This window comes from Marmota marmota, unplaced genomic scaffold, assembly GCF_001458135.2.
Source record: "Marmota marmota marmota unplaced genomic scaffold, marMar, whole genome shotgun sequence".
Taxonomy (NCBI): domain Eukaryota; kingdom Metazoa; phylum Chordata; class Mammalia; order Rodentia; family Sciuridae; genus Marmota; species Marmota marmota.
In genome coordinates this window covers 12,293,591-12,316,773 of record NW_025999949.1, presented here as the reverse complement: position 1 = coordinate 12,316,773, position 23,183 = coordinate 12,293,591, and the positions used below count along the sequence as shown (strand labels likewise).

General features: G+C 32.9%; 1 protein-coding gene across 6 annotated transcripts in view; it reads left to right on the top strand.

Annotated features, from left to right (window-relative positions):
• The window catches only part of Csmd3 (CUB and Sushi multiple domains 3), a 1,105,037-nt gene that overhangs the window by 875,497 nt on the left and 206,357 nt on the right, over positions 1–23,183 (top strand). For all 6 annotated transcript variants that reach the window (XM_048802035.1, XM_048802036.1, XM_048802034.1 and 3 more), the window contains one exon: positions 10,656–10,772. In XM_048802035.1, the coding sequence (XP_048657992.1) occupies positions 10,656–10,772 (117 nt within the window). The remainder of the gene's footprint in view (positions 1–10,655; positions 10,773–23,183) is intronic.

Here is a 23,183-nt window from a genome sequence, read left to right as displayed (position 1 = left end):
ATATATATATATATATATATATATATATATATATATATATATATATATATATATAAAATATTATATCTCACACATTCAATTTTTGTAGTTCTAGAGTGAAGGAGCCCATATCTGACAGGGGCCATTTTACTGTATGATTCCCTGCAGAAGGGCAAGTGGGCATGAGAGACAAAGACAGAGGAGAATGTAAAGGGTCTGAACACATCCTTTATCAGGAACTCACTTCTAAAATAAATAACCTATCACTATGATAAAAGCACTAATCTATTGATGAGGGCAATATCTTATGACCCAATCATTTTATGAAAGTTCCTCCTCTCAACACTGTTGATTAAATTTCTAAGACATTTGGGTGATGTATTCAAACCACAGCAGTTTGTTAAATATTTTACAAACAGAGGCATGGCATCAATAATATTAAGAGATGAAATTGAAGGTTTTCCACTTATTTTTTTGACATCCTACTTCAGACTAAGTATGGGAATTAACATAAATTGCTACAAAAATCTGACACAATTCTTCACCTGAAATGCATTTTTACATTTCATCTCAAAGGCAATTTTGGGCAGAATACTAAGGCCTTAATAAATACATTCTGCCTGTGCTAGCACTGTTCTTTTGAAAATCTATAATACTATTTTCAATACCTTCATTTCATTTTTGCTGATATAAGTCATGGATGATGGAAAAAAAAAATAACTCAGCCACTGATGACCTCTAAATTTGCTCAACTTACATAAACACAAATATGCTGTGATTAGACTTCCACTAGTCATCTGGCACTGTTCTCTATTTACCGTCCAACTACATGTGGAATGATAAAAGCATTTAAGAGGAGAGCACTCTTATTCTATCAACTGAAAAGAAAAGCTTTGAAACAAAAAAAAACCCAAAAATGAAAAGTCCATTTTATAATTATAGCTTTCCCACTGCAGAATACTCTGTAATTAACAAACTCTTATAACCTGTAATTTTAATAAAAACCGTATTATTTGTGTATGTAAAGAAGTAAATAACTGAGCTTTTATTATCAGATCTTCTATTTAAATGGATGACTTGCCTAAAATACTTATTTCAAGTATCTTTGAGATATACAAATATCTTTTGAGATATGAAAAAGTCTGGAGACCTCTTCCATTATAAATACATATGGAGATTAGTCTAACATACTGAGATATTTAGCATTTGATGTCATTTAAATGTGTGATATAATTAAATCATGTAAATTAAAGATTCATAAAACAGAGGTCCAGAGGTAAATTAATTCTGAGTGTCATCAAATATGTGTGCCTTTTACCAGCACATAGTAAATTAATTCACCAGATATAATACACAGATTATGTATCAGAACCATGTTCTATAGTAAAGTATATGTGTTTGGTATTGAAAAAAAGTTATGGCAGCATCAGAATAAAACCTAAGTACATTTCATTTTCATGTAATAGAGGAAAAACTATTATTTAAAAGGAAACAAGAAGGAAAGCTAATGTTATTGAGCACCTGCTATTTTCCAGACACTCTTACATACATTATCTCTCCAGTTGGTGTCAAGCATGCTAGTCTAGAGAATCATTAACATTGTTATAAATAAATTCCTGCTGCTATGGATTCTGGAGTATACAATGTAGAAGTATGCAATCTGATTGCAAATCAGCATTTATAATTCAAAACACATTATCATGTAACCATTGTCTTAAGCCTCCTATTTAAACCATGACACAAGATCCCTTATTGTACTAAAATGTCCCCAACTCTCCACTGCCATGTAGTCTATATTTAAGGCAGACCTGACCTGAAATATACCTTCCTAATATATCACCAGTTTTACAGACAAATTGAAAAAAAATGTATTCATACAGAAAGCTGAATCATCTCAATGATTCTCTTCTTTTGGCTCAGAAAAGTAAAATATGTAACAGTGACTATGTCATGGCAAGATTCAATTATATGGAGGTAATAAGACAAGAGATCTAAGGGTAGACAAATCGTATGCTGTGAAACAAAAATCCTACTAGTAGAACTCATTCTACAAAACCTAGAAAACAATTTTAGTATTGAATACACATATCTAGAATACAATAATACATATTCCAGGCAGTCTTCAGATACTTCAACGACTGTTCAGAATCTCACACTGTACAGCAAAGTAACAGAAAGGAAAATTAAAATTTACCATATTTCCTTGGAGACAAATTGGTGTATCTTATCTCCTGCATACCTCATGTAAAACCTTCAGTTAATTTCAGAAATATGTGTTTACAGTTTCAGTGGTCAAAAATTGGTGACCTTGCACTATAAAATCAGAAGGTCATAGGCTAGGATTGTGACTCAGTGGTAAAGTGCTTGCCTGGCACATGTGAGGCACTGGGTTGATCCCCAGCAGCACAGTAAAAAAATAAAATAAATAAAATAAAGATATTGTGTCCATCTACAACTAAAAAATATTTTTTTAAAAATCTAAAGGTCATGCCTATTATGCTTTCAAGGAGATATTCTTAAGGAAGAAAGTAGGTTGTTTCCTTTCCTTAGGTTAAATAAAGAAAATTTCCCCAGTTCACATTTATGCTCCAATCAGCAAACCATTCACTCTGAGATTCCTTAGGGGGAGATATGCCTGGGAGAAGACAAAATAGAGCTCTCTGTGTAACAAGAGAATTTGGTCCCTAATCTCAAAACACAAATCTTGTGAATTAGAGGGAAGAAGAATTAGTGAATAAAGCCAAACCATATTTAGGCTGTGTTTCTAAATGACCTCAAGCCTAAGTTCCAAACTGAATTTTAGAATCTTTCTTATTCAGATGTATTCTCTTAGTAAGAAAAAAGAATAAGAATGAAGGGGTCCTCCAACACAATTATTACATTCCAGATCTTCTTGGATCAAAACAGCAATCTCTTTAAAAAATTACTTTGGCGAGAATGAAAAAAGAATGACAAAAAGAAATAAAGGTGGTCTGGGACTGGGAGTACTATAAATAGTAGGGGGTTCTAAACTCTTTCTACACACTGAAAAACCTATGGATTTCTTATTACAATTAACTTTTTAAGTGAAGAAAAAAAAGCACATAGGCTTAAAAAGGATATCAGTTATATTCATAGATAAAGATCTAGTTAGAGAAAGTACATGAAAACTATAATTTAAAAAATACATGTTTGATGTATGTGCTTCTTAATTAGTGTATTAAATCGGAAATTCTAGCAGCAGGCCTAATAACTACTGCAATTTTCAGTAATGATGAGCATAAAATATTTCAAGGCATCTACAACTATTATGTTAATCTAAAAATACCTGTGGTTTATATTGGTGACAAACTCCCCATTACTTATAATACTACTGTCCTTTGTGGCTTCTATTGATAAGTAAAGGGAATGTTAAAATTCATTCAGGAAAAATATTCAGTTAGGATTTAGAGAACATATAGATATTTTTCCCCCATCAATTTCACAAAACAAGGAAAAGAGCACTTGAATTATAAGGATATGAAGACTTTAGCTAGATTATACATCCTTTTTCTAGTAGTGTTGGCTCTTGTTTTCTCCGGGACTTCTAAAGGACAAAGAGTGCAAAGAAGTAGAAGGCTGCATCCATGATGACTCAACAGCCACGCAGTGATCTCTGTACCTTGAGAGAAAGCTGAGTGGAAGTAGTGGCTTCTTCTTCCTCCGGGATGGAGTATAGAACTCTGTTCTTGATCCTTACAGAAAATGAAGAGGGAAAAATAAAAGCCATGAGCTACTCCTACTGTGGTGTGGTGGTGCCCTGAATAGGGTCATATAAACATTTCTACCTCTTTCATCCATCCCCCAACCCCAAAGGTGGCAGATTGTGAACATTCTTCCTATCACTTTTTGTAAGCTTTGTACCTTCCTGGGATTGATGAGGTTAGTTTATCTTCCTAAGTCCCTAGGAAAGCCTCATTATAAAGACAAAGAAAATTCTGGAATAGGTCAGGACAGTTCTTTAATTCATTTTACCTAAGCTTATATTATACACCTGATCTGACAGATAATTTCTGTTCCAGTTCCAGTGTATATTTCTCCCTCTTCCAAAGGTACTCAACCAGTAAATAAGGAAGCTGGAATTTAAATCAAAACCTTTATTTTTCCTAACCTGACATATACTTATTGGAAATCTATATTGAGACACTAGTATTCTAGAATAAGAGGTTCAAATGGTATGCAAAAAGACATGGAAACTTTGACTTAATAGATCCTGTAGACTAGAGAGACACAGGCATTGATCAAAGAGCCATACAAATAAATACATAATTACAAACTGTAATCCTTGTCATGAAAATATTTGATGAAATGGTGTATATTAGGGACTTTTGAATAATTCTGGAATTCAAGGAAGACTTTCCTGAGGAAAAGATGTTTGATATTTAGTAGGAGTTAAATTACTACACAAGGTTTTTTTTTCCTTATCTAACATCATTTTTATGCTAACATATCGATTGTTTTAAATGGTTTTTTAATAATTATAAAAACAGACTGTCATCACTAAGGAGCAGTGACTCAAAGAAGTAACCAAGTGATTAAAGGAATTTTAGTTTCAAAACACCAATAATTCAACTTAAACCATTTTAAATAATCGCCTTCCCATGGATGGTTTATTGAACAATCACAGATTAGTGACTACCAGGGTATTGGGAGTAAAGGAAATGAAGTGAAAGCTCATGGGTACTGGAATTATCTGAGGGATGATGAAAACGATATGAAATTAGATACTGTGTTGGTTATATAACTAGTTAGTATGCTAATACCACTTGGCTTTATGCTTTTAAAAGGTGAATTTTATGAAATGAGAATTATATATTAATTTTAAGCATAAAGTAAAATATGAATGGCTATGTATCATAGATCACACACTCAAAACTTATTATTTGCTAACAGACTTTGTATATGTCACTATTACAGATCTATCCAGCAAATGTAGGTATTTACAGCCCTTCACTATAAACTTTTCTTTCTCTGAGACCATGCTCTCTGATGAAGATTTGGCTCAGAAAATACTGAGGGATGAAGGTTATGCCTGCCTAGACAGCAAAATCAATGAATGAGTCCAAGCAAGCAGTGAGGTGACAGATGTAGAAGCTCACATACAACTAAGTTGACTTCTTGAGTCATTGAAATGTTTTATGAGACATTTATTGCCAGAGTATGATGACATTTTTTAGTATCAAAATGTGTGAAATTATAACCGAATTAATTCATGAGGAATGGAGAATGATTTTGCTTTTTTTTATTTTTTTGGGGGGGAATGAGGTGATAGAAAACTCATAGCAACATTATTCTTACATTTTTTTCTAAATAAGTAAATATGAATGTATTGAAAATAATGCAAAGTAAAATGAAAATTAAATAAGATACTTAGTATAATGGTTTATAAATTAAAGTAGTATTAACTACCATTATGATAAAATAATATTGGAGGCTTATCATCTAAGGCAGATAAGCAAAATGAAGTACTTACGCTTATATAGAAGACATAATCAGGAGCATAAAAGGAATGGTTGGATACTTAGTTATTTTCACTAAGCTCAAGGTTTTGAACACAGAAGAAAAAGAATAGTAATTTTGATCTCAAAATCAATACTGGTAATAATAACTGTCTACATTCAATTTACTATCAGACAGTTTAAGGATCAGGAAAGGCTTTGTCTTTAAAAAATGCTCCATGGGAGATATAACTTTCAAACACATTCTTTACTAGGATTTGTGATTTGTGACATTAAATCAGGTTATATCAGGGCATAAGTAATTTACTAGATGCATACCAGCAGTTTTGTAAGGTACAGCAGTTCTTTTGAACTGAAGGAGCCACAGGTCATATCTAGTAAATTATTGATTTAATATATCACATTACTCTTTTGTGACCTACAAGAAGTTATCACTTTTAGAAGTACCTCAGTTGCTTTCTGAGAATAATTTATACATTATATAATAATTTTCAATGTAGTATATATTTGATAATAAATTATACATTACATGGGTGAAGAGATAGATATAGAATTGTAAGTAGCTTAAGGGTTTGTGGCATGTATTATAAAGTTTCTAAGACATTCAAGTAGTATCTCTTCCATATAAATGGTTTGATAGTCTTCTCTTTCACTCAGTGCTAATGTACCTTTTGTTCTTACTTGTTTTCAGTCCTCCTCCTCCTCCATTCCACATCCTTATCCCTGTTCAAACTACAAGTAGAAAGTCATTTTCCTCAGATGACAAGAAACCATAAATCCTCATTCCATCTCATGCTCTGATTTCTCTGGAACTAACACATCTATCAACTGTTTCAGTGCATGCATAATTTAGGAGTAAAACAAGCATAGATACAGTTTAATTGGATCATGGATGCATTTTACTTATACAAATCAAATCATACAAATTCATTCAAAATAGAATTTTTTTAAAAAACTAAACAGAGAACAAGGAAAATACTAAAACCAATAAACTATGGGTGATTTCAATCACTCAAAGAGGATATGCCTCAGACTGGTACAATGTTAACATGGATTTGCTACTGTGAATTAGAGTAGCAAATCAAGAGAGAATGTATTGGATACTGCATGAAATTTAAGTGATTTATCTAGGGTAACTTCAACTCAATCAAACATTTGTATTATATGTTAATTGGAACATTATTTTATATTACTCTGATCTTAAAATCACAGTTCATTTAACCATCAAAGAGACATTTATAGAGAACCTACTTTGTTCTAAAAAGGAGGGAGAAAACATGTAAAGTTTGTGTGTTAGAAAAATCAGTCGCAGTGATATGGAATTTTGGTGATGAGTAATGCTAGGAGCTTACTAGAAGAGTCCACAAGAAAACCGTTGGGAGATGACAGATAAAGAGGCAGCGAAGATAAAGAAAAGCTGATATTCTACCTGAGAGCATAAACAGCAGAACAGTGATTGGACCCTTAGTCAGGGAGAGAGAATAAACAATAACAGCATTTTATAAGAAGGCTGGGTTTGACATTTTAAATATCTAAAATAATTTGGCTCTATATGCATTCATTAAATACAGTTCTTTGTCACAAAATCATGATTAATTATTATCAATTACACAAACACTAGAATTATTTCCAAAATGGTAACGCAATTTGGAATCATCGATTTGGCATCTTGCAAAGTGACTTCTGGGTATCATTTGTGCTATGAGATGTTGCATGGAAAGAGAACGTTCCATGGTCAAACATGTTATGCGAAAGCATGACCTCCAAACCTTATTAATGTACCCAGTCATAAAAAAAAAAGAACGGTATTTTTTTAACCCTTGTATTTCCTACACTTACATAAACAGAATTATGTCTTCTCATAATTTATATGCTCCACAAATATGCTATTAAAATATAGATTTGTGTGCCACATGTTATATCAAGAACATGTGAGTTATCATGTTTAACATGTTATAAAGCATATACGCTGTTTAGAGAAAATTGCTGCCAGTTTGACATAGGAGCCAAATGTATAGGTGGTATATATCAAAAAGCAAAAATAAGAGTAGAGTTCAAAGTTTGGGATTGCTTTTACCTCCAATTTTTGTTAAGATCAAAAAAGATAAAGGCTGGTCTCTTACAGCCACTAAGGTGGTATTAAAATAGAAAGTGAAAGTATGAAAAGCTATTGGAGACCAATATTAGGAGAATCAGTAAAGTTGGCCGGGATCAATCATTTTTCCATTTTTATTTAATAAGCATAAAAGATTATAAAAGATCTCTGATCATAATTTACCTTTATTTATGTTAATCACATACTGTACAATTATCATCGATCACTAAATAATATTCTGTATCATTAACTATAAATTTGTACATGCTGTAGGCACTGACCAGAATAGAAAATTAAGGTTACCAATACAAATAACAGAATCTGACATGATATTACCATACTAACATGTGATTAAGCTGCAATCTCACATATATTCATGGTTAAAAAAAAACCTTCATATTTATAAATGAGATTTATAAATATGAAGTAACAGCTGTCCTAAATGTCCATTATGCAATATATAATATATGAAACAAATCAAGAGTGACAGACACATACTAATGTGTGATGGCTGAATGTTCATGAGTAAGTCACAGTGCTGCACTTGAATTAGACATTCTCATTTCTATTCATACTTTCTAAATATAAAAATAAGAGTTTTTGTCATGTACATTCAAAGTATTATAATTTTAATTTTGGAGCACCTTAAAATCAGAAAGAAAGTTGGCATTAAACACATTACTCATTCTTGAATGATTCTCTCATCAGTAGCATTATCAGTTGAATAAAGTTATCAGTGATGAAGTAAGACTACACCTGACTACTTTAATCTCAAACAATAAAGAGTGATGAGAGTGAAACATCTTTGGTTATTATCATCACTGTCAAATTGTTGTTTCTGGAAGTTCTAAGTTTAGAATGTTTAATTCTAAGTAGATAATACTCTTTTATTTAACATTAACAACAACAAAAAAAGGCAGAATATTCATTAGCCACCCTACTGAATATAATAGGTTTGTGTTTAAATATTGCTATATTTTTAAACTTTCAAGAGGACTTCACTAAAAGGATTGATTTTTTTCAAACTATTGCAACTCTCCCTGAGGCACATAATAAACTACCACATTGAAAACTCGTTAAAGAAAAATGGATAAGAATGTAGTTCAGAGGTAGTACACGTGTCTAATATGTACAAGGCCCTTACAAAAAAAAAATTAAGCTTTACCTTCAATGAATTCCTAACTCCAGCTACTTATAGATAGAAGGAGGAGGATCACAAGTTTGAAGTCAGCCTGCAAAGTACAGCAAAACCCTGTCTCAAATTTTCAACAAAAGGTTGGGAATGTAATTCAGTGCTAAAGTAGTTACCTAGAATGTGCAAAGCCATGGATCCAATCTCCAATACCAAAAAAATAATAATAATAAAATTAAAACAAAGCTAATAATTCTATTTTTGCTCCTGATCTTATCTCTAGGCCAATGCTCTGGTTTTGCCTTTGCAAACCACCCCTTACCAATCCTTTCATTCTCTTCCCAGTTGAAGATTCTGGTTTGTTTTTATATTTCTTTATATACCACTTACTCATTATCATATTCTAATCTAGCTTCTACTCCTCTAATCTAGTTCAGAAGGTCTAGTCCAAAAGTTTACAAACTTTTTCTGTAAATAATTTTGGGATTTACTTACCAATCTCTGTTGCATATCCTACTGTAGTTTTATTTTGTCTTTAACTCTAAAAATAAATAAATAAATAAATAAATAAATAAATAAAAATATTTTCTCAAGTCCATGAGCTTCATTTGGCCCGCTGACAATAATTTGCAGAAAGCTGTTCAATATGATACTACTCTTGACACCAAAATCTCCTTTTGGTGTTTGAGTGGAATAATAAATGATACTGTTCTTCCTGCACAAGTTCAAAGCCAAAAAGATATCAAACCATTAACTTTAATATTGATAAAAGTTGAGACTAACAGTAAACTTCCTACAACCTGATTTTGGCAACTACAGCCCTACCCTCCAAGGACATACAACAAAAACCTACAATGTGGGTGACCAGGCTGGTAGATAACACACTATAGGCAGGATGGCTCTGAACAAGAAGAAGTAGAAGTTCCTTTCCAGGGCCCACCATTCATTCTAATAATGAGCCAGGGGCAGGGCCAGCCAAAACACATTTAAGAAAATCCCTCTACACAGAAATCACAGGCTTAGGAAAGATGCATCCAGCTCTCTTATGTTCCAGATGCTTAGTCAACAAAGACTCCTTTTCCATTTATTAACTGTTTTGCAATATCTAACCTTTTGAATTTGAACTCTTTTTTCCCCCCTTCAGTGAAAGTTTCTTGTACTTTGGCTTCTGAGAAACTTTCTCTGTAGCTACTCTTTCTTTACCTAATTCTAGATCTTTGGTGCTTTGCAGAACCTCTTCTTTAACCATATTTTCTCATTCTCCATACTGTTTTGAGTGATCTCATTCACTTAAAGAATATCATAGATACATAAATCACCATTAGTAGATCAGGTCTCTTTCTGAGTTTCAGATGTATGAATCCTAATACATCTCCTGACTTATGAATAACAGGACCACTTTCTTACAATTGTCTGGAAACATCAGTGTCACCCTCATCCTTTTTTTATGAATATAAGACATTTGGGCCTGAGGTAGAAAATAAGTCTGTCCCAAGGAACCATCAACAACTCCTTTGATTTCTAGGTAAATTATATAAACAGAAAAGATTGGAGCAAAAATGGGTGAAAGTATTTATAAAATTATCACGTCCCATGTATGAAATGCTTAATTTGACAGCAGCATAATCGTGCTTGAATTTGAGTAGGGGTTCAAGATTTGGCTGCAAGTATATAATTTATGAAATGCTGATTTTTGCATTCTTATATATGAAAGGATGGCTACTCTTTAGAGAAAAAAATTATAACATTTGATATTACTTTGCTATGGAGAACAGTAAATTGAATACTTACAAAGTTTTATGTATGCAGAATTTTACCACTTTTAAAATAGTTGACACTGGAGGAATCTATTAAAAGATGAAAATAATTTTTACCTCTTAAAATCCAGTAGCCATATTTTTATATCAAGAACACATTCATATTACAATTTTTTAATCTTCTAAAAATATTTTTTTTAATTTTTATTTCTTAGCACCCTGCGGAAGCCGTTCAACAGGTTCAGAAGGCACTGTTCTATCCCCAAACTATCCAAAAAATTACAGTGTGGGACACAACTGTGTTTATTCTATAGCAGTTCCCAAGGAGTTTGGTAAGTAAGATTCATGTCACCATGTGGTATTTTATTCCAGACAGACTTCATTTTTCACCACATTATTTTTAAAATAATAATGATGATGAAGAAATTATCAACTATTCATAAAGCATTTTACAATTTTTTTACAGATTGTAGCTATGTAATCATAAAATTGAGGTCATTTCATTAAAATTGAATTAATGGTCAAGTATACAGGTGAACAACAATACAAAAATGAAAACAGGATTGTTTTTAATTTTTAAAAATAAGCACATCCAGTAACCTTGCAAGTGCCTTCATATTGGAATTATGTAAAATAGGACATTACCAAAGCACAAAGAAATGTCAGATTTTCAAAATATGCATAAAGTCAAATATACAAACTACTACAACAGTAACAAAAATGTTTATAAAACAACCATATACCAGTCCTACAGTTTATTATCACATTTCCAGAAAGAAGAGATTTTGTTTTTAAGTATCTAGTTTCTGGGACAGCAATGAATAAAAAAAAGACGACAAAGGACATTTTAACTCATCCTGTCAACCTGACAATCTGTTCTCCATTGGCACTAGGAAGACAATGTGTCCTTTGCTGCCTTCACATCTTCCTGATCACAAGTCTTAGAAGTCACCTCTCTGGCTTCTAGAGGTTTTGGATCTGAGATCCAGCTGGATCTATCCCAGGTTAAGCTCTGTTCATGGATGAATAGGCAAGGGAAATTTAGTGAGCAGTAAAGTATGGGGAAGAGACTGAAAGTGCATAAACTTCTAGAATTTAGATTTACAGCATGTGTTTGATGGTAAAGGATTTGTTATAGCTGTCATGAATGTCTGGGTCTGGATGACTCAGTGTTTTTGCAGAAGGACATGGATTTTATCATTAAAGATTGGGGGATAACATCTTGACTTAACATTTCTGCTGCCAAAATATATAATAAGCTGATGTTCCCAGTCCATTTTCTTGAAACCAGATACTACTATATATCCTCTTTTTCTTCCCTTTGAATCAAGTTCAAGATCCTCAACAAAATTGAGAGTACCATCTTCAAAGTGAAGTATCAAACCTTTCATTTTAGCATTGAAATAGAGCGCCATTGCTTGTGTTAGCTAGGTATCTGTTTCTGCATTGTATGTAGTATTCCCTTCCCCTGGCATATTGATCAGTGGAATCAGACTTGAGTTGTTTGATAATGAAGGGAATGACAGTTTAGAAAGAAAAATATCATCCTCTTAATTGTGTTTATTTTTTGCCTTTTGTGCTCAAGATAGTTTTCCCTTTGTTAGAGCACCACCTGGTCACCAGATGCCAAAAATGTTACATGACTGCTGACAGAATCCTAGCAGTGTTTTACAAAAAACTACCTGATTCCATTATGTGTTCCATTATACTCTCTTTTGGGGATGCTATGTGGCTAAAAGAATGAGAAAGAGGAGTATTATTTTATTTCTTGACACACAGACATGCTGGTCATCCTGAAGATATTTGACAATTGCCTGTGTATGCTGGAAAAGAGAAAGGAGAAGTTATAATTAAAATAAAAGTAAATTAATAGATTCCTAAATAATGGAGTCTTCATTTTGGAGAGTTAAATTAGATTTAATTCTATTAATATAAAGTATAATACTATGTTGAAACAGAAATGTGTGGTTTTTAAACTTTTTTTTAACAAGTCTGTTCATGGATAAAACAGTGTACTTAGGTTTACTATTAAGGAAAATGATTTTATTTTTCAAGCATTGCATTATTTTTTCCTTAAAACTGCATGTGAAAATATATACTAGATCCTAATTTCAGCCCTGTTACATATTTGCTATCTGTCTTTAGACAAGTTATATAAGGTTACTGAGACTCAGTCTTGGTGAAATGGGGATCATGTGTCAACAGAGAAGAGTTATTGCAAACAGTAAATTAGATTGTCTATCAGAAATGCATCTCATCTTTTCCATGTTCGGTATCATTGAGTTTAAGAATGCTAGGTTTGGAGTCAGATTTCTGGGCTCAGGCTCAACTCAACATCTTACTCTTTTTTATTGGACAAATTACATCATCGGCCAAAGTCTTACTTTTCCTATCCCTAAAATAATGGTGACAAATGCCACCTCATGGGATTATTTCATAATGAAATAATATGTGTGTGAATGATTAGCACTATAAAACATAGTATACACAGATGTACATAGAAACACATTTTTCTTTGTGTTCTCATTCACATTGAATGTCTTTAATTGACTCCTATTGTATAAAACATATGAAATAAAATGACCTAGATTATCCTGGAATAGGACTTTAAAAGTATTATAGCTAAAATTGAGACATTAATTTATATTATTTAGCTAAAGCATAAGAAATTAAAGCATGGGGTCTTGGGTTGTGGCTCAGTGGTAGAGTGCTTGCCTAGCATGTGCAAGGCCCTGGGTTCAATCCTCAGCACCACATAAAAATGAATAAATAAAATAAGTGTTAAAAAAAGAAGTTAAAGCATGGAAACAAATATTTTGGATTCACTTCACCAGTGAATATTAAATCATGCAATCCTTAATAATTTTCTGGGAGTGGTGTGGTAGAATTAAATAAATTCTGATCATTGACTTCTTCTTATCCTTACCTTTACTCTTTGATGTGAGATGATCAAGCAATAGTGAGTGGGTTTCTATAAATCAAATTCCTGATTTGCTTCTGCTTTCTCTTATTTTCATTTGCAATAATTTCCTGCTAATGCACATTGAGCTATTTCTTCTGACTTTTAGGTATCACTTTAACACATATAATTCTCATCTTTTCTCTTTTCCTGTTTTTAATCTCAAATTGTGATCATTCCTTCCTTTAGACCTGTTATATGTAGATAATCTTAAAATTGAGTTTTTATTCCTTTAGTAAAATATATGTCAAATACACTCAGTTCATTCATTCACATTACATTTTGAACAGGTGTTAAGATTCTAAGATAGTTATGCAAGTAGAAAATCATATATAATCGACATTACCAATGAAAATATTTTATATTACTCATGAGAGATCATCTCATGATTTTGCACAAGCCATATTGTCTTTTAGAAAGTCTAATAGGATGTTTTTCTTCCAATGAAAGAACAGATGACAGTTTCTTCAGGTAGTGTCATATAAGCTGGTTGTGATTCTTAAGGGTGATGTGGCTTCAGATTAAGTTCATTTATGTATTTTTACCTGGTATAGAATTGAATTCATATAATTTCAATGTGTACACAATGTGACAGTACCGATCGATGGAGTGTGAACGGTGTTGTCAATTCCTTTTGTTTTTGTGGATAAGAGACTTGTCAATTTATAATATTTTTGTGAGCATGATTAGATTTCATTTAGACTTCAGATATTAGAGTTGGTTGAGCAATATTTATTCTATATGATTCTGGTTGTTTTATATCCTTAAAAATAACAGTTCTGGATCAATTGGATAGCATTCATTAATAATGTACTCTCTTCCTTCTATAGTATCAAACTATTTCACTTGATTGCTCTGATTTTAAAAATCCTAGTTTACCTATCAATAAAATAAGTTTAATTGTCCTTCATCTTCTAATTTTTAATCATGAATTATTTTCCCATGGGATTTTGTTGCTTAAATACTTACGCATTTTTTTTGAATGCCAAAAGCATGGAAACCAGATTTTATTTCAAATTTGTTATGGATAAGTTCTTTACAGTGTAAGAGAATTTTTGACATTGTCAGGGAGAAAAAAATTTTATTAATAACACATACTTAGAGCATTGAGGCCTAAATCAGATTTCAAAGAGGTTGGAGTTATTAAAACTGGGGGAAAAATGTCATGGATGTCTACTAATCTTTACTAAAAATAAACAAACAAACAAAACCAGAATAGCCTAAGTTGAGATTATTTTTGCTTTGATGATGTTCTCTTGGAATAGAAGATACTGAAAAAAAAATATATATATATATATATTATGTGCTAGATATTGAACACATGGGCCTTTAACCACTGAGCCATAGACCCAATCCTTTTTCATATTTTATTTAGAGACAGGGTCTCACTGAGTTGCTCAGGTTCTCGCTGAGTTGCTCAGGTTCTCGCTAAGTTGCTGAGGCTGGCTTTGAACTCATGATCCTCCTATCTCAGCTCCCCCCAAGCTGCTGGCATTAAAGGCATGCACCACTGCACCTAACCGAAGTATTTATCTTAAAGCCAAATGAAAAAGATGTTGAAAGGGCAAAGTTACAGATTTGAGACAGAACAAGTGGCAAACCTAGGACCTTTAGGCAATTGGAAGAAAAGAAATTTAGAAACATGAGTCTTTTTATAATCCAGAGGAATAATTAATTGCACATGGAATGTTGCCTGTTGGAATTATCACCCCTCTCAAATTTTCCCAACTCCATCTCTCCTTACTAAGAATTCACTATAGGGCTGGGGTTATGGCTCAGTGGTAGAGCGCTTGCCTAGCAAATGCGAGGCCCTGGTTTTGATCCTCAGCACCACATATAAATAAATAAAATAAAGGTATTGTGTCCAATTACAAATATATATATATATATTTATATTCCATATATATTAAAGGCTGTATTAGTGTCAAAAGGCTCCCATAACAAGTGTCACAAACCTAGTGGCTTAGAACAATAAAAATGTATTCTCTTACAGTTCTGGAGGTTAGATGTTTGAAACAACAAGTGATGATGCCAGGCATCCTTCAGGCTCTAGGGCAGTGGCCTGTCCTGCCTCTTCCCAGCTTTTGTTGGCTCCAAGCAATCCCTTCGCATTCTGGAACTTATAGCTGCATCATTCTGATGTTCATAAGATCACTCTATCTCCACAAGACCTTTCCTCTGCCTATCTGTTCATGTTTTTATGTGGCTCTCTTGTTTTCTCCTCTTTTTATACAGATAGCAATTATTGGATTTAGGACCAACCTGAATCAGTTTGATCTCATCTTGATCCCTTAAGTAATGCATCTGCAAAGACCCCGTTTCCAAATATGATGATATTATGAGCTTCTGGGTTGACATGAGTTTGGGGAGACACAATTAAGCCCACATTACACTATATTACCAAAATTTTATGTAGATCTTAACATTGATAACTGAATAAGGCATTGATACATTGATAATTGTATCATATGTTAGCTGTATAGACTACAAGCTAATAGATTTCTTGGAGAATTCCAACTTGTAGAAAATCTTGGAGATATTCAGGAAAAGACTATGGAGACTTAATTTTGCGCTCAGCCTACCAAATAGTTCCATCTACTAGAAGCCTACCCAAAAAGCATATTTGTTAGAGCACATAGCCTATTCTTTCCATAGAAGAGTTTTTACATATGGAATGTTGGAAATGGTGCAAAAGCCTTCTTATATTTTCCCAATTAATCTTCCCTTTCTCCCATCTTTTGTTATTGGTGCAGTTTCTTGGTTATGTAAGTTTCAAGTTCACAAATCTCTAAATCATCTGAAATTATTTGCAGTCTGGATTTCTTTGTACCAGCAGCACATAAAGATGCTAAAACTTTTTGTGTATTGCTATAAAAGAGGATTTTAAAAAAATATTTCTTATACTGCCTTCAACTTTTCCCCTACTTCCACCTATTTTATATTTGTCACTTATGTACTATCTTTCTTGTCTCCCATTGCAGTATTTTTCATAGTTAATCTAGAAACATCTTTCCTAGTGATGTCACTATAATCCCACAATACAGGATTACAATTTTAATAATATATTAAAAACTGATAATTAGGTAACTAATATCTCATAAATTCTTATTATATTCATTAAATTTAGTAGAATTTCAGGCTGATAGATGGGGTATTTTACATAATTGTTAAGAGGAATATTGTCCATTTAATAGCACAGCTTTTCAAATTTCTGCATAAACTGTTAGGTTGTAAAAGGTGGTCATCGGAAATTTAGGTCTTTTCAGAATTTTGAAGGCAAAAGCAAACACAATAGAATAAAAGTAAGATGCATAGACACTCTATAAATTTACACAGATGGTTTTCAGTTGAGTATCTGTACTTGTTAATGTGTGGTAATGTGATTTTGACATGTGTACTAAAAGTTAGCTATTATCATGTTTTATGTAAAAAATGATAGTTATTACTATTTTGTTCTATAATTTTTTTTTAAACTCACATATAAACGTCTGACAATTTGACTTTTGATCTATGTGCTTTTTTAAATGATTAATTTTATTCAACATCATTTACAAATTTTATGCTGTGGTTACCTCTCTTTATATTTAATTTAGTAATTTATTGTTACTAATTGTCACCATATTTTAGAGACAAATTGTTTTAAGTTTTCTTCTATGTGCTCATTAGATCAGTAAATATTTTATTGGCATTTTTTTTTCCTGGAATGAAGTTTTCTGTAACAAATGAGCCCTAAAGAAGACCAGAAGGATTTTTTATATTTAAAGAGTATGACACTTCATTTTTTAATAATATGATTACATCAAAATCAATGGTTACTGTTTCCTAAATAATGAATTTATGTATCTAACAATGACAAATAATGTCATAAAATGTATATTTATTCAAAATTTGTATTTACTATTTATAATTACTTGTTAGATTTGAAGCAATAGAAAAGGGATGGTTTTAATGCCAGTAGGCAGAAGTGAGTGTGTTATTTTTTTGCTTATAAGGAAAGAAACATTTATTTTTGACTATATTATTTTAGTTTGTTTTGGGGGGCATAAAAATATATCATTTTACTATATTAGTCAGCTTTCCATAACTGTCACAAAACATTTGAGAAAATCAACTTAAAGAAGAAAGTCTTTATTTTGGTTTATAATGTCAGAGGTTTCAGTCTAGTGTTAGTTAGCTCCATTGCTTTGGGCCTGAGGTTAGGTGGAATATCATGACACTAGAAGTATATGGTGAAGGAGGCTGCTCACCTCATGACAGTCAGGAAGAAGAGTGAGAGGAAGGAGCCAGGAGCAAGATATATCCTTCAAGAACATTTTTCCATGTAGGCTCTATCTTCTAAAGTTTCTTCCCTAATAGCACCACCAGTTAGAGACCATGTCTTAAACCCAAGAGGTTTGAGGCTCATTCCTGATCCAAACTATAACATTTACTAATTTCTGCACATATTATGATTATTTAGATGAAAATGCCAAGAAAATATATTAAACACAAACTTCATGGGATATATCTGCAAAATGACTGAACCCAAGACTTTTATGCAAACAAAAAAGAATATCTTTTGTATACAAAAACAAAGAGAAAATATAATGTAAAATACATTAGTTACTTCAACAAAAAAGGGACATGTTATAATACTTGATATTAAACATAGAACCATATGAAGAAATCTATAAAAACTGATTCAGATGTGTGACAGAATAGAATAAATTAAGAAATTCAATATTTTTGGATGAAGCCTATTATTGTAGAGTAAGGGGATATGATCACCATATGAATTTATGGCTATATTAAATCTTGGGTACACCAATTTTATTATTAGACTTTTGACCATGTTTTGATTATTTGCTTCAAAAGGATCTACCTTCCCTCCACCAAATTTAGTTGATAATCTAGAAACCTGGTGCTCTACATCTTGACCATCCTCTGAATATTCCTGTGACACTGTAATTCATATGTTAAAATCTATATAATATAAATGTATATATATGTGTATATACATTACATACATATGTATATACATATGTTATATATATACATATGTGTGTGTATACACACACACATGCACACACACACACAATGGAATTTTACTCAGCAATAAAAGAGAATAAAATCATGGCATTTGCAGGTAAATTTATGGAGTTGGAGAATATCATGCTAAGTGAAGTTAGCGAATCTCAAAAAAACAAATGCCAAATGTTTTCTCTGATATAAGGAGGCTGATTCATAATGGGGTCAGGAGGGAGAGCATGGGAGGATTAGACAAACTCTAGGGCAGAGGGGTAGGAGGGGAAAAGAGGGGGCATGGGGGTAAAAAAAAATGGTGGAATGAGATAGATGTCATTACCCTAAATACATGTATGAAGAAATGAATGGTGTAAATATAGTTTGTATACAACCAGAGTCATGAAATTGTGCTCTATGTGTATAATATGAAATGTAATTCATTCTGGTATCATATATGACAAATTAGAATTTTTAAAAAAAGAGAAAGAGACCCCCACAAAGCTAGCTAACCATTTATATCACATGAAGGCACAAAGAAAAGGGGGTATCCGTGAAAGGAAATGGGCTCTTACTGAAGACACTGAATCTGCTAGTCACTTGATCTCAGATATCCAACCTCCAAAACTGTGAGAAATAGGTTTCTGTTGTTTTTAAGCTATCTTAGTTTATGGTATTTTGTGACAGCAACCCAGTCAGACTAAAACATGAACAAATAGGAAAAAGGTTGCTATTAACATAATAGTGCTTTTTGAGAATAGTGAGAAAGAATCCCAAATAGTTCCAAAATAGCTTGAGAGACCAAAAAAAGAAGAATGGTTTGGGGATTTTAGTGATCCTGGGGTGAGGATTTTTGTGTATAGGGCCTTAAAGCTCTATAGTCAAATATCAAAAATGGATTCAGATTCTATTACAGTTCATTCATGATGTTTGACAAATAATTAAAATGTGCCATCTTTCATTTAATTGAATTTGAGCTTGTTTAAGTAAGCCACAATGGTACTTTATGAGATCTTTAACCAGATATTGATAAAGGAAGTGAAAATTTCATTTGATATCTTATTCAATAAGTTAGCATTGTGTATGGTGAGCAATGAGACAAATGTCTAGAATTTAAGTGAGTATGTGAAGTGTCTTGTTTTATGGCTTTATTATATGTAAAGTTATGTGTGACTTTGATTTATATTTTGTTATCTGTGAAGCAAGAAATTCCTAGATATTTTTACCTCTTACTAGGCAAACTTGGATAAGGAAATGTAGCTGTCACTGGCTGAACTACATGGCAAGACTATTGGCAAAGTCCCAATGGCCTGCAGTATACAGTTGAGTATACAGTTGGGGCTGATTATTGAAAGGGGCATAAGTCTAACAACAACCGCCTGAAGTTTGGCACCTTGTACTTACCCTAGGATACTTTATCAAGGATGTCTTGGTTAAAGTGTTAAAAATAGCAGCTCTTGTGCATGTCTGTAATCTCAGCTACTCAGGAAGTTGAAGCATCATGATAGCAAGTTTGAGACCAGCCTGGTCAACTTAGCAAGACCCTGTCTCAAAAATGAAATAAAAAGGCATGGGAATGTAGCTCAGTTGTAGAGTGCTTGCCTAATATGCATGAGGCCCTGTGTTCAATACCCAGTACCAGGAAAAAAAAAAAAAAAAAAGAAGTAATTGCTCTCCTGGAAGTTCAATTATGTGATGATAATAGCCATGTGGTCTCTAAGGTATACAAACTTTATTTGTTGTTCATTCAGTTTATTCCAAGGACCTGTTCACGTTGCTAAGTCTAGAACAGTGACTTGAAAAACTATGGCATCCGGCAAAGAAATGAGGACAAGAAAGGCTACCCTACATATAGGTGGGATACACCAGAGGGCCTAGGTTTGGCTCTAGCATGTAGGTATTACTCTTAATTTATCAAGGAGTCCTTAGTGCTGTGCTGAACATGTAAGGCACTATTGCCAAAATTCAAATCAAAAGGGGCATCTATACTTGGAGGGCCATGATCTCAGGTCCTGTAAGAGATTCTGCTTCCAGAAAAGAAATTGCCATATAATGGCATATGAAATGAGGCTGATGAAGAGAGTTTCTTGTATCTGAAGTCCATGGACAACTTAAGGCTGGGGTACAGGGATTCCAATAAGTATGGGACGAGGTTTCTAAGGCCTCTACAATGAAGGAGTTCCTTGGAAGCAATGCCTTGTCTTATAATAATATAAAAAAATCTCAAGACATTTTTGGTAGGGTTTCCATAAAAAGTGGGTGAATTTTCCAGTATCCATAATTGGACTTAAGTAAAATCATAAATAAGGAATAAATTGTCCTCAAAACTCAAACAGGCCAGTTACAGTGGTGCATGCCAATAATCCCAGCAACTCAGGAGGCTGAGGAAAGAGAATCTCAAGTTCAAGACCAGTCTCAGCAATTTAGCAAGGGCCTAAGCAATGTAGAAAGAACCTGTCTCAAAATAAAAATTTTTTAAAAGTGGGTATGTGGCTCAGTGGTAAAGAAGCCCAAGGTTAAATCCTTAGTATCAGAATTATAAAATAAAGTAAAAAACCCACTCAAAAACACCAACAATCCTTATAAATTTGGGACTTTTTCTAACGTTTGGTGCTGTGAAGGTAGATATCTATGTCTTAAAGGTATCAGGGATGATGTAGTCTTTAACTGACAAAATAATTCTCAGTGATTTAACTCAATTGGTGGTGCCTTGAATTATACATAGGACCATGGAAACTCCCATTTTGGTGAGCTCATTTTTGAGTATTTGTATGTTTCAAAATATTGTGGGACACTAATTTCCTTATGGAATGATGTAATCTGTGTGATTTCATTACTTGTGCTTCCCAAGAAAGTTGGATGCAATTATTTCCTTGACTGGATTGCAAAGACTGTGCAACGGCTCTGCTGTTAAAAAACTCCAAAAGTAGCTAGGTAAAGTTTTTCATTTCAAGCAGAAAGTAAACAGTATTGTATCATTGAATCATTGAAAGTGAAGGCTGAGTGGCTGTTTGAAATAGGCACTAAAGAGAACATATGTTTCATCCCTAATTGCAAAATTTTTAGTACCTAATGATTGAGTGGTAGTAATTTCAATAAAATTGATTATGGGGACCTAAATGGGTATGATCATAGAATTAAGTTTCAATAACCCTCTATGAGGTGCCATTCATTTGTCTTTCTTGGTTACAAACAGTCAAATCAGCAATTGAATGGAGAAATAGTGAAGATAATCGCTTCTTCTCTGCATAAGTCTTATTTAAAGGGTTTCAATCTTTGTAGGTTCTGTATTACTTTACTTTCAGCTATATTAACCATTTTATTTGAGGGTAAAGTCTTGGGGGTCCCAATCTGCCAAGCCTATAAAAATTACCAAAGATTCAATTTAATTTTAATTTATTACATTTTTGGTCATAGCTTCCCTGACCATTATGGATATTTAAATAGTGCAATAATTCTGATGATTAAGATGAGGCATACTTCTTTCTTTGCTATCTTATATTTCATAACTTTTGGATTATAGAGCATGTTTAAATTTAGAGTAATCCTCAGAAATATCTTTAACTTGAATCTCTTCATTGATCAAGGCCAATGGGTACATTTCAGTAGCTGTTAAAATTAATTCAGAACTTGTGTAGAGGCAAAACATAAACAAACAAAAAAACAATCAGAAACCTTTTATATTTTTACTCATAAATTCCTGTGACAAATTTTGGATTTCTAATCGGGTCAAATTGTGTTTATGTCTCTTTTAATTTTTCATTTCCTCACCTTGTATCTAGTTTTTGTGGTTTTTTTGTTTTTGTTTTGTTTTTTGGTGGATATTATATATACTTCAGAGCAGAGGAAGTTTCTTTACCCTGCTCATGTTTATGAATTTCTTCCTACAAAGTTGCTCAAATCAGTAACATTATGGTTAGGGACTTAGGGACTTTCCTCATGACAAGTTTCTTTATAGGGTTTAAGGACACTGGATTTAAATTGAATTTGAATTAACTCTTTATTTGTACCATATGGTTGCCAAAAGTGTTTTTCTCCAGAATTCTTAAGATCAGGATCTTTGCTACAATAGAGATTTGGGCAGCAGTATTAACAGAGGCATTTAGAGTTTAGCACATCATATGCTAATTGCTTTTCTACACAATTGGCCACCCAATGGCTCATCCAGTGTATAGAGTATCAGCATTTTCCCTGAGTTTATTACAGAGGAGGGCCAGTGCCTGATTCATACACACAGGCAACAATCACAAACTAAGAGTCATTTCTCTGAACCTAGTATTAGTCACAGATTAGGCTGGAGTCAGGATGTATGATTCAACATGAGACTCACAGAAAGAACTAGGTTATCACAAATAACACAGGTTAGAGAGTTTAGGAGGGCTCAGCTCTTGTTTCTAAGGAACAAGAAAAAACTTCTGACTCTAGGTTGATTAAATTTATGATAAATGTTCAGTAGAACTGAACAATTGCAGCATAAGCAGCACAGTTCAGTGTGCAAGTTGGCCAGCAGGTAGCAGAGCCAGTTAAAACCAGGCCAAGAGAAGAAACACCTCTGGTGGGCATCTTCCTTGTCTAGACACCCTCCTCCTGCATCAGTTGTTTTAGTCATGCTACAGTTGTTTTTGATTTCAAGACTGACAGCACACAAGCACACAAGGGAGTATGAAAAGTTTTGTTACATAATGAGGCTACCTGGGGAGATCAGGGCAAATTCACAAACAGATCCAAAAAGGAATAAGAGTACAAGGAAGAGAGAGTGGATTTAGAGTTTGGTTGTGGTTAT